The sequence below is a fragment of the Vanessa tameamea genome, chromosome 27, assembly GCF_037043105.1.
Source record: "Vanessa tameamea isolate UH-Manoa-2023 chromosome 27, ilVanTame1 primary haplotype, whole genome shotgun sequence".
NCBI classification, from domain to species: domain Eukaryota; kingdom Metazoa; phylum Arthropoda; class Insecta; order Lepidoptera; family Nymphalidae; genus Vanessa; species Vanessa tameamea.
The window spans coordinates 6,691,450-6,706,653 of NC_087335.1; the positions used below are offsets into that span (position 1 = coordinate 6,691,450).

Consider the following 15,204-nt stretch of genomic DNA (forward strand, 5'->3'; position numbering starts at 1 on the left):
GTCCTGGTGGGTTACTTCCAAAGTAACTCGCTGCATTCATAAAATTAAATATATATATATATATATTTAATAATGACGACCACTGTGGTCGAGTAGTGTGTACACCGGTTTTCATGGGTTCGCTACCCTGAGGTCCCGGGTTCGATTCCCGGCCGAGTCGATGTAGAAAAAGTTTATTAATTTTCTATGTTGTCTTGGGTCTGGGTGTTTGTGGTACTGTCGTTACTTCAGATTTTCCATAACACAGGTGCTTTAGTTACTTACATTGGGGTCAGAGTAATTTATGTGATCTTGTTCAATTGTTCAATATTTATTTATTTATTTAATATATATTAAGCTGTGAGACATGCTTCAAGGTAACATGGGAGTCGAAGTACCGGCGGCCGTTTAAGCAGATCAGTCCTAGAGATAATTCAGGCAGTCGAACAATGAGCTGAAAAAGTAAGCGGGACCTGAGTGGATGAGTAAAGTGGAGAAGAAGCTTTGGCGCACCTTTGGGAAGGCCTATATCTAGCAGTAGATTGCGATGATGTTGATGAGAGATCCTGACTTCAAAGCTTAGCTTAGTTTTCAAAATACTAGATCATTTCAGCTCTTGGTACTCAATATAAGAAACACGATCAATAGTTGAACAAAGAAATTAAAGAATTTTCAAATATTTCACACATATAATCAGAAAAAGTATTGAAAAATTACAATTAGTCGTTCGTTTGTACGAAACATTATTTTAACATGTAGATCTAACATTTAGATAGTGAATTACACTTCGACTATATATTAAACCGAGGCTCCATTTGATGATTGTAAATTAGACTATTTTTGAAATACATATATTTTAAATCTATTTTTAAATGACTTATAATATAACACCTTATTTCTACGGCAAGTCCGGAACCCATCGCCAAATGTTAAGTCTAAACAATCCTCGATACCAAATATACGTAGTCAAGAAATCCAAGCTCGTTCCGAAGCGTGTAGGTAATGACTCATGACGTATTCTACAATAATACCAAGTATTGTGCTCAGTGAGTGAGCCAGTGTAAACAGGCATAAAGGACATGCCATCTTAGTTTCCGATGTTGGTGACTGCATTGGCGATGTAAGGAATGGTTAATATTTCTTATAGCGCCAATATCTAAGGACGATGGCGACCACTTATCATATTTTTCTAATACAATTTTTTTATTTATATAAAATAAATAACATCTCAAATTTGTATATGTTAATATTAAATAGTCTCTATGTATACCAATTGTAATTTATAGGGGATCGGTTAAACGTTGCAGAAGTTCAGTCCTGTCGCGCCATCTAGTATCGAGTTACAACAAACTGAATACTATTAAAACCTTTTTGGACGATAAAATATACATATATTTGTCCCTTTCCTTGTAATCGATCAATCAGTGAGTATTTTAATCCGTACCTAATTGTATTTTAAATCTACATAAGTCATTTAATCTCAGCAACTCCAAATACGAATTGAGTAATTCGTTTTATGTTAGATAATAATCTATTTATTAAGAAAAACTATATAACCTATAACTTGGTTGGTAGATACCACCCATTCAACATATATTCCGCTAAGCAGCACTAAACATTGTGAGCTTATTGGAGTTATCAAGAATGATTAAATTTTCTTACGTCGCCAGCGTATACGGGCGATGACCACTTATCGTCTAGATATATCATAAAAAGGCTATATAACTTTAACCTACGATTCCAACGGAACTGACAAATAGTCATACAAAAAACTAATCTGTCAACTATACACCACGTGCAAAAACTGCCATATTTTATTTTCAAAATGATATGAACAGCAAGTAGAACCGCGAAACACAGATCGTGTACAATACAATCATACATAAGATTTTTTTTTATGTAATAAATGTTTTGTTCAATTTTTTTATAAAAGACAGATTGTATAATGTGCATTATCAAAATAAATAAATACATATATATCTCTCCTTAAAAAGAAATATATATTATAATAATCTTTTCTGCTACTATATTTTATTCATTTTCCAGTCTTTTTTGTTCCGTGCCATTTGCCTTACAATGTTTGTTTTCACTCCGTTATTTCTATATAATATATATATATATATATATATATATCTTATAAATGACATCGAATGTTATTCTTATATAGTATACTATAATTATTTTGCGTCTTTGTATAGACGTCAGAAGCTTACATTTCTAGTTTACACATACCTAATAATGATCATAATACACAAAACAATTTTAAATAATTAATACTCATTTCGTAATTATTACATCTGTATAACAATAATATCAATGAACTTTGGTAACCTTAATCAATCTGCCATTTGACATAGACCTCTTCTAAAGTTTGATCAAAATTTTCTGTTGTTCCATGTTCCATGATGTTCCAGAAAATTCTTATGATTTATCTTCCTATCTACTTATTTGGCGTTCTTTCTTCAATTTTCGATCACAAAGGTCATGACGTCTTGATCGTTTATTTCTCATATTTCTTATCGTGTTCCTTCCAAGTTCCGTTTAATTTTTTCCATGGCGTCTGTGTCATCTGTAACTTCAGTCTTACTTCTCATATTTGATAGTTTCATTTGTCCTGTAAATTGATGTTTAGAATTTCTCCATCTTATTTCGTTTGTTAGTTTGTGTTGTTCGTTAGTAAGAGTCCTGGTTTGTCATCCGGTTTGACATGGTACAATGCGGGAGCTGAGATTAGTCTTCATAAGTGAGTTTGGGTTCTTCGTGGCTTCTCTTTATGGAACCAAAATTCTTTTCAAGTACTGTTTTTTCTAGTGCTTATTTCCTTTTGGATTTAATTTTTGGTTAATTAATTTATCTTTAATATGAGTTTTGGCCAATTAGATTAACATTTAGCACGATAGATATTTTACAACTATCTAGACAGTTTTCGTAGTTCCTTATTTCCTGGTAGACTTTATCTTTCAGTATTATTAGCAAATTTCTTGGAATGTAAAGAGAGTTTTGTTGAAGTACTTTTGGTCTTTTTTTTCATTCTCTAGGGCTTGTTTCTGTGTATGTCCTTAGGTGCATATATTATATTTAACAAGTAAACTGTAATATTTTCCATGTTATCCGAGTTCTTTCTCTCTGCCCACTTCACTTCAATCTCTAATATCCCAGTGTAATGCATATTCCAATTCTGGTAGATTCGTCTGTTCTTAAACTTCTTTTGTTAAGATATATAGAAACTGTTTCTCTCATTTTTCTTTTATTGTTTACAGCTCTTAGTTCTTTTTTCTTCTAGTTTCTCTATTTATGTATGTGTATTTTTTTTCTGATATATTTTGCTTTATAGGCAGCAAGCCCAGACGGAGTTTATCTGTTACATAATGGTGTGATTTTATTTATTATTAGGTTACCGTGGTCTAGAAATGATATTTTTGATGTATTTACTACTGTCAGAGTGGATGATCGGAATTTTATATATACAAATGGGTTTGTAGTTATTTTTTTTTTTAGTAATGCCAGTCGCATGTTAATGCTGCGGTATTGCAAGCAGACATGATGATCCTTTTATTTTTTTTATTTCCTTTTTGTTTTACAACAACTTTGTTATTTTTTATGTATACGTGGTTTCCCCTCTCTCTCTGTAGGCGGAGCTCGTTTTGTAATTCTTTGCGTTTTTGCAACGTTTCTTTGGTAAAATCTTCGGTGATGTAGCTTGATTGTGGCATATTTCTTTTTTTTTTGAGTATTTCCATCTTTTTGTTGTACGTCGTGAGAGTGACTATTATCGGTCTCGTTTTCTCTGATGTCACTTTTCCAATTCTATACAATTTGCTTATGTCGTTATCGTCGATTTGTACATCCAACTGTTGAAGTAACTGTATAACATTTTTAAATAGTTGATTATAACTAGTTTCGTTTTCTTCGAATCCGTGTATTACGATGTTATTCTTCTTGATTACATTCTCTAGAGTATTTATTTTTTTATTTAGAATGTTTATTTCTGTTTTAAGATTCTGATTTTCTTCCATTATAGGTTTAATTTTATCATCCATGGTCATCATAGCGTTAACTGTTTTATCTGTTATTAAATTAGCTTGTTTTTCCATTTCTATTTTCATCTTAGAATAGAGAGTTGATATTGACATTTCTTCAGACATCGTTATTTTTAAAGTTATTATTTCGTTGCAATAACAAAACGTTTGCTCAATGCTTGAATTGGAACGTAATAGTTACCTGTTACGTTGGCTGCAGTGTATGTATAAGTATTGATCTCAATTCGATATGACAGCACTAAGTTATTTCGTTATGTTGTCAGTTTTGTTACTGATATATAATATTGTTATTATATATACGCCTATTTTTTTTTTCGATAGTTTTTTGTTTTTTTAAGTTTTTAATTTAATCCTTCTTCCTTTTATATTAGTTTATTTCGCAATTTGATTGTTTTTGGTTCGTTTAGACCGAATTTATTATTATTTGTTTCGGAGAGCACTGACAATCGTCTTCACTGCTAGAACACCGGAACCGGAAACATATTCATTACATAGACAAGCTTACAAGCGACATGTGTTGCCAGGACTCTTTAATTTTTTTATAAATATTTACTAAGGCTCGCGCGCCACATTTTACTTTACAGATAACACGTCAAAAATGTATACCCAAGTGCTCTCTAAGTCATTCCAAGTACAACGTTTCAACCCAATTGGGTAAAAAATTAAATAAAGTGCAGAAAACAAGTGTGTAACATGATTTTTAGTGTGTAACATGATTGTTCCGTCCTTGTCTATCTCACTGAACACCTTCTAAACGGCTGGACCGATTTTGATAAAAAAAATTGTGTCTGTGTGAAAAAAATACAATTCTCAATCTTTGTTGACCTATCAGCGATTAAATATACATATTTTAGGGACAAAATATAGAGTTTGGATAAAAATGTGTCGTTTACGTTGTTTTACAAGAATAAACATCTTAAAGATAATAATTCCAAGCAAAGTAAATATATATAATGATGCCTAGATGAAATTTGTACCAAAGTCACTTACACTGCGCTTTGTGTAAGTTTGTCTCGGTAGATACAAATATTTTACCGCCAAATATGAATACATAGTATTATTATTTTTCAATTTTAAGAGTGAATGAACCAGTGCAACTAGGAATACAACTTTTTAATATTCCGTATAGCGTCAGTGTCTATGGGATGGTGACCATACACCATTAGGTGGCACATTTACCAGACCTACCTATTCTAAATCAATATAAAATTAGTAAAAGTGTTATCTGTTTAATAATTGAACAACTTATATTTTGTTTACTTATTATTTAAAATGATTTTGATAACATATTTAAAAAAAAAGGTTCTATATAACAAAGAAATAAATCATACGTACTTGTTACGTCTATAATTCTAATATTTCATAATAAAATCAGAATTAATTTCTTAAAAGTAATTAAATTATATTTATTGAAATAACAGCACAATTAAATCGAGCATCACCATTCCATGCGGTAGAATTATTACAATGGCAACACTGACAAAGAAATGTATCATCTAGTTGACGCCACATATAAAATTGATAGTGAACGATTTATAATAAGTTATTTTCTAAACATTAAACAATTTTAGATTATGGCAAAATATATTATCTCAAAATTAATAACTATGTTATGCAATAATACTCAGAAATATGTAAGTATATGGATATAATAGAATAACTAACTATAATATAACTTGTCTAAATGACAAATTTTTATTTCCTATAAAAAAGCTAAACGATAACTTATTAGTGATAACCTTTAAACTAAATGTTAGAGTTTTATATGCCTAATAAAAATAATTTTTATACAATTGATAATAAGCGTATTTTTTTTTTAATATTTTAAAGAAAACAAAATTTAAGTGAGATAAGATTTTTACTTCAATCTATACTTTAAAACTCAGCTAAAATTTTGAAATATATTGGAATATCTGTTTATTTTATAACTACATCATTCGCTAAAAAGCTAACATTATAAAAATCTTACATATGAAGTCAGCATGGGTCAGTTAACAGATAGTATCCGGAACTATTATTCATAAAATTCAACTGAGGCATTTAAAAGTATTAATCTGAGGTTTTAATATTAAAGTAATGAGAAACGATTGCGAAAAATTAAAACGTTATCATTTATATATACCAAAAATAGAAAAGGTCCCAAAATAACTCTTTGTGAAACACCAACTTTGAGAACAGACTGATTTTTATCACGTTTATAGAATTCTATACAATCGTCCGGAGCTTCTTCCGAGTTTTAGGGGTGGGTCGTCAGGTGATATGTATAAAAAGTAGCCTATGGGATTCAAGCTCGCATACGAAATTCATCAAATTCGATTCAGTGGTATGGCCGTGAAAGAGCAACAGACAGACAGACTTTCGCATTTATAATATTAGTATAGATATAGAATTGAGTTCCTTGAGTTACATATGAAACAATTATATTTCCATAACGATTAAGTTGATAAAAAATCTTACCTGTGCCAAAACAACTAATGCTTAAATTCTCACTGCTGGACAATTGTTTAGTGTCCCCTTGAAAGGAAGAAGCTTGGAACATTTCTATATGATCGTATTATAGAGATGTATGGAGAAGGTCATAAGTTTTCCTAATTTTAAGAGTCTTAAATACTTTTATAATATCCACAGAACTAACTAGTCTAAATAAGAATTCAATGCCACATTTAACCGCATGCCATGATGATGCTCGATTTAACTGTGCTGTTTTTTTTAACATATATATTTTTTATAATCAGCAATTGCACTAACATGTTATGGTAAGTGGTCAAGGCCGTCCATAGTCATTGGAATCGTAGGAAATATTAACCATTCCTCACACAACCAATTCGCCATCAACCTTGGAAACTCTTCGCCCTTCAAATCGGGACACAACAATACTAAAAAGTGTTGCTTATTAAATGATGAGTGGATGATAAAATCGACTTGGATTTTATTACATAATCTTCTATGAAAGTCGAATATTTCGAACACTTTAAAACCGAAAGAAAAAAAACAGACGCACAATTTGTATTTACATTATTGTAGTAGTAATAGTTTCTCCAGCAAGCATGTCACGCCTTGAACTGGTGTTATAATTTAAAAAGTATAAACTACCTTTTTTATGATTAGCAAAAAATACATGACGCAACTTTTAAGAATTTTTCCTACGTACATATCTTCTAATTACGGTGACAATTATTATAACGTAATAGAAAAATATTCAATATATTTTTTTTTATCTGACAATAATATTACACAATATTAAACAAGAAAGAATTAGACGGCCTGCGCTTTATATAAATAAACGAAAAATCTTGATACGTGCCATTTTTCTGTCGACCGCAGACAAGGCACTATATTTTTTTTAACACACCGTGTAGTTACAGTCGCGATACTTACAGCTTAACAATCGCGCGTATTCTCTTAATACTGTCCTTATTGTGTATATATTTTATTCAATTAATTTTTATCGCGATCGCCTTGACCGTAACATAAGCGAACAGGTTTCCCGCTCCAATTACCGGAACCATTGCCACTCGGTTGTAATTTGCGCTGTCAAAGTGACGTTGGAAAGCGCGCGAAACGCTCACAACCCGCGCGTTCGACTTTTGAATTTAACGTAAACAGTGAAAATGAAGGAGCTTGTAGCTAACGAGTGCAAAGAAAATGGATCCATGATCGTGGCCAAAAACGGGAAGAAAAGTGAAAAAAGTAAGTCTATTTTATTTTAAAAAAAAAATTAGGTTCTGTATTTTGAAAAAAAATAAAAAGTATTGTGTTTCGGACTTATAATTTTGGGCAAAATGAGAAATAATGTTTTTGTTTATTTACGTGCTGAGCATTAAAAATATTAAAATATATATTTAACTTATTTACTAATATTTAAAGGATTACCTTCAAATTAATATTTATACGTAAATAAATAATATTAATTTTATTATAAATTAATAAACTTAAAAGATATATAAAATATATATCTTGTCAGCTTTTTTGACATAACAGATACAAAAAACAAATATGGAAGAACTACATTGCTTAAAATTAAGCCAATATTTATTTTTGTTTTTTTTTTTTCTAAAATTGTATAAGTTTGAAATATACCAATACCTCCAAAACGATGTATAATATACTCCCACTCTTTAAATTAAAAATCTATTCCACCACTCCCACTCTTTAAATTAATAATCTCTTTAATTTAATTTTATTGATAATTAAATTAGCTTCTCAAGCAAATTAGCAAAAAAAGTATTCCTTGGTGTAGATCAAATCTAAGATTTTCCATTACTGTCCTAAAAAGGTATTGATATGTAGAGAACAAAAAAATATTTATATATTTTTCCTTTCACACAAAAAAGTATTAGAAAAAAATTAAGTAATCTTGCAACGACGACGGAAAATAGCTTGATTCATTATAAAACAATTAAGGAATCATTTTATTGAAGTATGACAATTGATTTGCGTAAAAACCTATTGAATTCAAGGTTATATAAATATTCATAAACAATACGTATAATATAAATACAATATTGTCATTGATTGAAGTTTTTCATAAATAATAATTGATGTTTTGTTTATAATACGAAATCGACATTCTTTCGTTCAATTCGTTCAGATTCATTTCTTCGCCGGCATCCTTATTAAAAAAAACTATTAAATCTAAATGCCTCGTATATTCTCATCGGCTTCTATCCAACCGCACAGGAGGCATAATATATTCTACAAGTGTGTGTGCAACACAAACAAACACAGTTTACGTTGTTGTAATTTACTTAATTCTACGATGCTGGGAAGTTTGCAGCTGTGAAGTAACTCCGGACTTATCTTCAGAAATTCTAATCAGACGAACCTGGGACAATTTGATATCTACAGCTTCGTATGCTAGCAATTAAAACTTAAAAACAATTGCCTAAATCCATCAACTGATCTGACTTTTGTACAGCATTTGTGCACATAAATAGGGAAGTATACTAGAACACTCACTGAATGTATTTTATTATAAAAAATGCCCGAGGACGAAGGTTAAATAAATAAATAAAACAAAAGACAAACGGAAACACAGAGATTGCTTAACGTAGCGCTGTTTGCTGCCGTTCCGGTATTATTATTCGTTTATTCATTACTAGCAGCTTAGAAACTGCAGCTTAACTTGCACTTATAGCACACAAACCGTCATCCCACATTTTAGTATATATCTATTCCAGGGACTCAAATTATCTCCACACAAAAGTTCATCTTAATTGATTCAGCGTTTTAAGCGTGAAGAGTGACTTTCTCATGAATAATATTAGATTTTAAACATTTTATCCACTTTCTGGGATAGATAGATAAAATTTCCTGAGGAATTGTACTATTTTATCAGACTATAAAACAAACAGCAGATGCAGCATACGGAACATATTGAAGCAACAAAAGCGAATACATAGTTAGATTATATAGTTCGTTGCCCAATTCTACTGACTTTCACGGAAACGATACGATCCCGAATATATTCCGATTTAACTTTAAGCGAAACGCAACTGTATCTTTTACGTTTCTGTTGTAGAATATTTACTCTCTTAATTAGTTGCATATATTATACTTATTCGATAAACTATAAATAAAAATGCAAACTATTACGTGTATTTTTTGTCTTATTTGAAAACTGTGAGAATTAAAATATGATTCAATACATAGGAACAATTGCGTAATACATTTTTTTCACTGTGTAATAATATACTTGTATATATCCGACATTTTTTTATTAAACAAAATGGCGGCTAATAAAAATATTCTAAGTTTAAATAATCTTTGTTGATGTTTTTTTTTTGTACATACAATCAAAGATCCTATAATCCTAACCTAGAAAAGGCATCTAGGTACGTATGTTAGGAGCATATATAAATGATTATAAACTTCTTGGTCTAGTGATATAAGGCCGCAAGTCCCGAGATCCTGTATTGAAACATAAGGTAGGGCTGATAAAATTATTGTTTTTTTTTTCGTAAAATTCTCAGTAGCGCCCCGAAGTCAACAATTTGAAAGTCTGTTCATCCTCGTACTGAAATCTGGTCAAAGTCTGAAATCCCATTTGATTTAAGAATGAGGAAATAGTGAGTGTACATGTGTTTACACTATAATAATTTCCTGCGTAGTTGTCTAGTCTCACTTGAAATTAGCTACCGGGCTGAAATCAGTCGGGGGGTATAGTAATATTATGTTTATGTCCCAATGATAGTTGGTCCGTAGCGCTGCTTCAATGCGGGTCGGTGGATTTATTAATTTAATAATCAAGTAAAACAAATAGTAAAACTTAAGGGTACTTTTAATGGCAATATTACTTTTATAATAAATTTGTTTCGATATCCTAATAATCATAAATTCAATATAAAGAAATATCCCTTGTGATCAAAATTGCAAACTAAAGCATACGGCTCTAATCGCGCGAAATTTAAAAATGTTTTTTTTTTAATAGGTAGGCGGACTGGCAAATGCGCCACCTGATGTTAAGTGGTCACCACCGCCCATAGACATTGGCGCTGTTAGAAATATTAATTATCCCTTACTTCGCCAATGCGCCACCAACGTTGGGAAGTTCAATCCTTAGATGTTATATCCCTTGTGCCTGTAGTTTAACTATATCACATAAAACAGCAGTTCCAATAACGAAATGACATAATCCGTTTACTTTGTTACTATGTTATGTAATCATATATACGTAATATATTTACTGATAACCAGTTTTTATATGTATCGCCACGACCTATGTCTAGTTGATGAAAAAAATCATTGATAATACTTATATAAAACACAAAGGGGATGCAGATGTTGGATAGTTTCAGATTAATTGAAATCCGTTTAGACGTTTTTGCGTGATTGACTTACAAACATCCCACCATACAAAGTTTCACATTTATAATCTAGTTAACTCGGCTTCATCTGTGCGTAGGGGGGGAATAAGGTACGCTTTCCTGTACCAGACAAATCTTACGTAAAATTCATGACGATTAGTTGAGTAGTTATGATCTTAAAGCATACAAACATATCCCCATTTGTAACATTAGTTGAGACGTATGTATATAATATACTATATAGCTTGCAAGTCCATACTTGATAGAAGCAAGACCTTGTTACGAAAACCGATCTAAATGTCGCACTAAGACTCGACCTTAAAATGTAACAAGTCCAACAGCAGCGTTATAAAAATATAGCAATTTTGTAAAACCATTTATTTTCATTTTTTAAATGTATTATAAGAATGCTACAATCTTATTTATTTATTTATTTATTCTTTATTGCACCCAAACTTAAAACTAAACACAAAGTTGCATGAGGTGCAACAGGCGGACTTATCGCTCAGCAGCGATCTCTTCCAGGCAACCTTTGGGCAGAGGATCATAATATTTACATATATGGGAAGGGTACAGTAATTTAAGTCATAATAAAATACATACATAATATAATAGTACACAATACACAGGTAACAATAAATATATATAATATAAATATATACTATAATAAATATTTACATAAATAAATACATAAAATATATATAATAAAAAAGGAGATATAACAGAGCAAAAAATTAAAAATTAATCTTACTAATTAAATTAAAAAAAAACATATTACGGAGACGAAGTAAGTTAACCTCACCGATTTGGATCACAACAGACTCACCAACTCTTATGCAAACGTGTGCACAACGGGTGTACATATAAACTAATCACTCATATAGACATCTATATACTTCTATATACTTAATATGTACATCTATTTACAAACGAATTAATTATTTTGACAAAAAAAAAAAAAAAAAGTTGTTTTGCTTCTTAGTCTTACGCAAAGACATTTTGTAAGTACAAGCATCACTCACACTAATGCAAGTTTAATAATTTATTATTGTAGGGCGCGTCTTCGTGCTTGAATAGATCTATATATCATACATGTATGTATATGTGCAATTTTACATGGCCATATGGCCAAACATATATGAACATAATTATTTTATACATAAGCGAAGTAAATAAAACCGATTACAATAAAACTCACCATGAATAAAATTTAATACAAGTTGATGTAACTGTAAAATAAAAATAAAAAAACACTTAAAAATCGCAATTATAAAAAACATTGGATATTAAATATAATGTATATAAAAGATTATGATTTGCAAATTTCCGCTTAGTTAGATCTTAGAGAACGTTATGGTCTAATTAACAACAAGGCTTCATTGAATAGCGCTTGTAATGACTGACTGATGTCCTAGGGCGTCCATGCTTGATGTTACTCTGGGACAGTCTTGATTATAGTAATATATATTTCAACTAGTTCATTCTAGCTTTACCTGTTGGTAAAAGGGATTAAGTGCTAAGTACCCCATGTAGTTTTTTATATATGTATATAATTTATTCAAGTAAGTTGCTACGAGCTCTTGAATCGTTATACGCAGATAACACGGCACAGTACTCAGTCTGTATCATTTTCCAGTTACATTTTAAATGTATGTTAATTAAATACAATTAAATTATATATCCTGCATCGAAATCAACGAATACTAATTTCACGATTATTTATCATGTACATAATATTATATTGAGTAATACGACGTACATATATAAAATAACATATATATACAAAACACAATGTGAAATAACTATTCAGTTATTTATATTATTATATTTATTTATTTCAATTTATAATGTTTGTCCATAAGACCCTTATATATACACAAAAAGTTACTGTTCAAATCATAATCGCGTGAAATGATGGCATGGATGCTAGCAGCATTTACGAGTAATTTATAATCCCATCACCAGTAACATACTGTTCCATAATGACGTAAGTGTAATGACGGTTTTCGCTATATTAACAGAATAAAATATATTTTCATATAATCAAAATTAAAAGATGCAATTTCCGTGCATGAATAGTCAGTCAGGGTAAACGATTGTATAATTATAGATATTTATTATTATAACAAAAAAACATGCTTTTTAATCAGTAAGCGTTACATATAAATAATTTCGTTGTCAAAAAATACCTGCTTTGTGTGAATCACAAATAATACACCTTGCGAATGAAATGATAACCTCCGGACTATTTATTTCAAAAAATGAAAAACAATCCGATGAGCTACTTTCATTTCTTTCGAGTCTCGGTATTTTACTTTGTGGTAGTTTTTATTATGACGATTAATAAGTAAGTATTATGCTTTTAAATCGATCAATTGAATTTGTTCAATAAGTATAAACTTAATACCTATAATAAAAATATGATAAGGTTACAAAATCATGTACAGACAGTAAAATATCGCGATCAGCTCGACCATCAGGCCTTTGACCTTTTAAAGTGATAGTCTTGTAATCATTCAGAACAGTTTGTATTATCACAGCCTCTGCTAAACGTTCTTAATAATATTATCAATTATTTTTTATGCCGTTTTTAATTAATTAAATGATATGTATGATAATAATATGTGTCTTACACACAATCGTATCAAATAAATTTCAATTTAATAATAAATTGTGTCTACGACAATTCACCTCGTCTATTGAAGGAAACCTGCGTGTGTCGGACAATATTCTGCCACTTGATCTACCAACCCGCATTGTAATAAAATATTATTATTTAAATTTCGAATTGATTTACGCAAATTGGTATCAAAATATTTATTGGAAGTAAATAAAGCAAAAGTAATCAACTGATTTAAAACAACAAACTGGGACTAGTTTTATCAGTCAAAGAGCGAATTACTGAAGAGTAACCAAAAGATGAAACAGAAAATATATGATTACAAAAATTAGCATTGATATGTTAGATTAACTAACGTGACATATACTAAATGTTCATTGGTCAACCATTACGTCATCAGATGCTATCGACCAATGAAAATCCAAATTTGTTAATCTAACTTCGAACACAACAGACATGTCAACACTACAGAAACTGGTGTATAATTTTTTTCAAACCCAGTACATATTATTTGTCATATAAACAAGATATAAAATAAAAGCCTAAGGCTACGTTAAACACCTTGAATAAAATCCAATTAGTTCCTTACATAATAAGTCATGACTATGATCTTCCATTTTGATATTACAAGGTCAAACCGAGGTCATTGTTCGCAAAACGAATTTGCCTCCGACCTTTAATATTATTTTGCACTTTATAAATCAAAATAGAAAGTAAACAGTTCTTGAATCATGTCTAATGACCTTTTGTCAGCTAAGATTTATTTTGCGCTAATCATACGTTCACTTTAAGATTCAACCGGTCGACTATTCAAAATCAAAACGAAATTATATTTTATGAACTTTTGCATATTTATTCTGAAATGAAATAGAATAAATATACCTTACTGGGGCAACGGTTTCATTTATATAGTAAAATGCCGCAACACTTTTTTTTAATTAACCAATTACTATACTTAAGTTAACATAAAAGTTTCGGCTTTATAATTCATCAGCATCGATTTAATATCGCATACATTTTGCGTCTATTACCTCAGCTGTGAGTTTTTTTGCTATAATTAAATGTCACATTTATGTTTTCAAATATAACCTTCTTCCATAAACCGTTTTCGTTCCTTGAACTTTATAAGACTCCTTTTCTCAATAGCGTATACACGACAAAAGTATCTAAAATAATTAATCTGTAGAAACTCTCTTTGCCATTTTGATGCGCGTATCCTTTTAGTATTCTAATCATAATAGTAAAGGTCTGCGCTGATTGTATTTCGAATTTGTTCTTACAATCAGCTATCTGGTCACTAAACATCAACATATTTCAAGTATTATATCATCCCAATACTAATTGACTTAGGAGAACTAAACTATCGCTTCCAGACTGTATCCAATAATACAATTTATTGGGTATCGAATTTTTTCTAAAAAAATAATGTATAAAGATGCTGTTGCGTTATGTTTAATTCATAATGAGTTTGCAGTATTTTTTTCAACGTTTAATAACCAAGCGAAAATTATATAATGATAATAAAATGTTTATATTTATGAGAAGCAGTTATTAATGCAGGAATTATCCAACAAAATCAAATAGCACGGTCACTCTAATTGAACTTAATTATAGCAATAAAAAACAATGATTATTTTCAAATTAACAACTTTATTGTATTTTAAATTAAATATTGCGAATGGCCTTCATAAGTACTTTACATCTGACATTAAATTATATATTTATATAAAATATTTAAAGCTCAAATAGGCACAAGGAC

The 15,204-nt window shown here is 30.1% G+C and overlaps 1 protein-coding gene across 1 annotated transcript in view; it reads left to right on the forward strand.

Moving 5' to 3' along the window:
• The first annotated feature begins 7,325 nt into the window (after nt 1-7,325).
• The window catches only part of LOC113392033 (GTP cyclohydrolase 1), a 41,887-nt gene continuing 34,008 nt past the window's right edge, over nt 7,326-15,204 (forward strand). Inside the window, exon 1 of the mRNA XM_026628241.2 lies at nt 7,326-7,709. Within this exon, the coding sequence (XP_026484026.2) occupies nt 7,631-7,709 (79 nt within the window). The 5' untranslated portion in view covers nt 7,326-7,630. The remainder of the gene's footprint in view (nt 7,710-15,204) is intronic.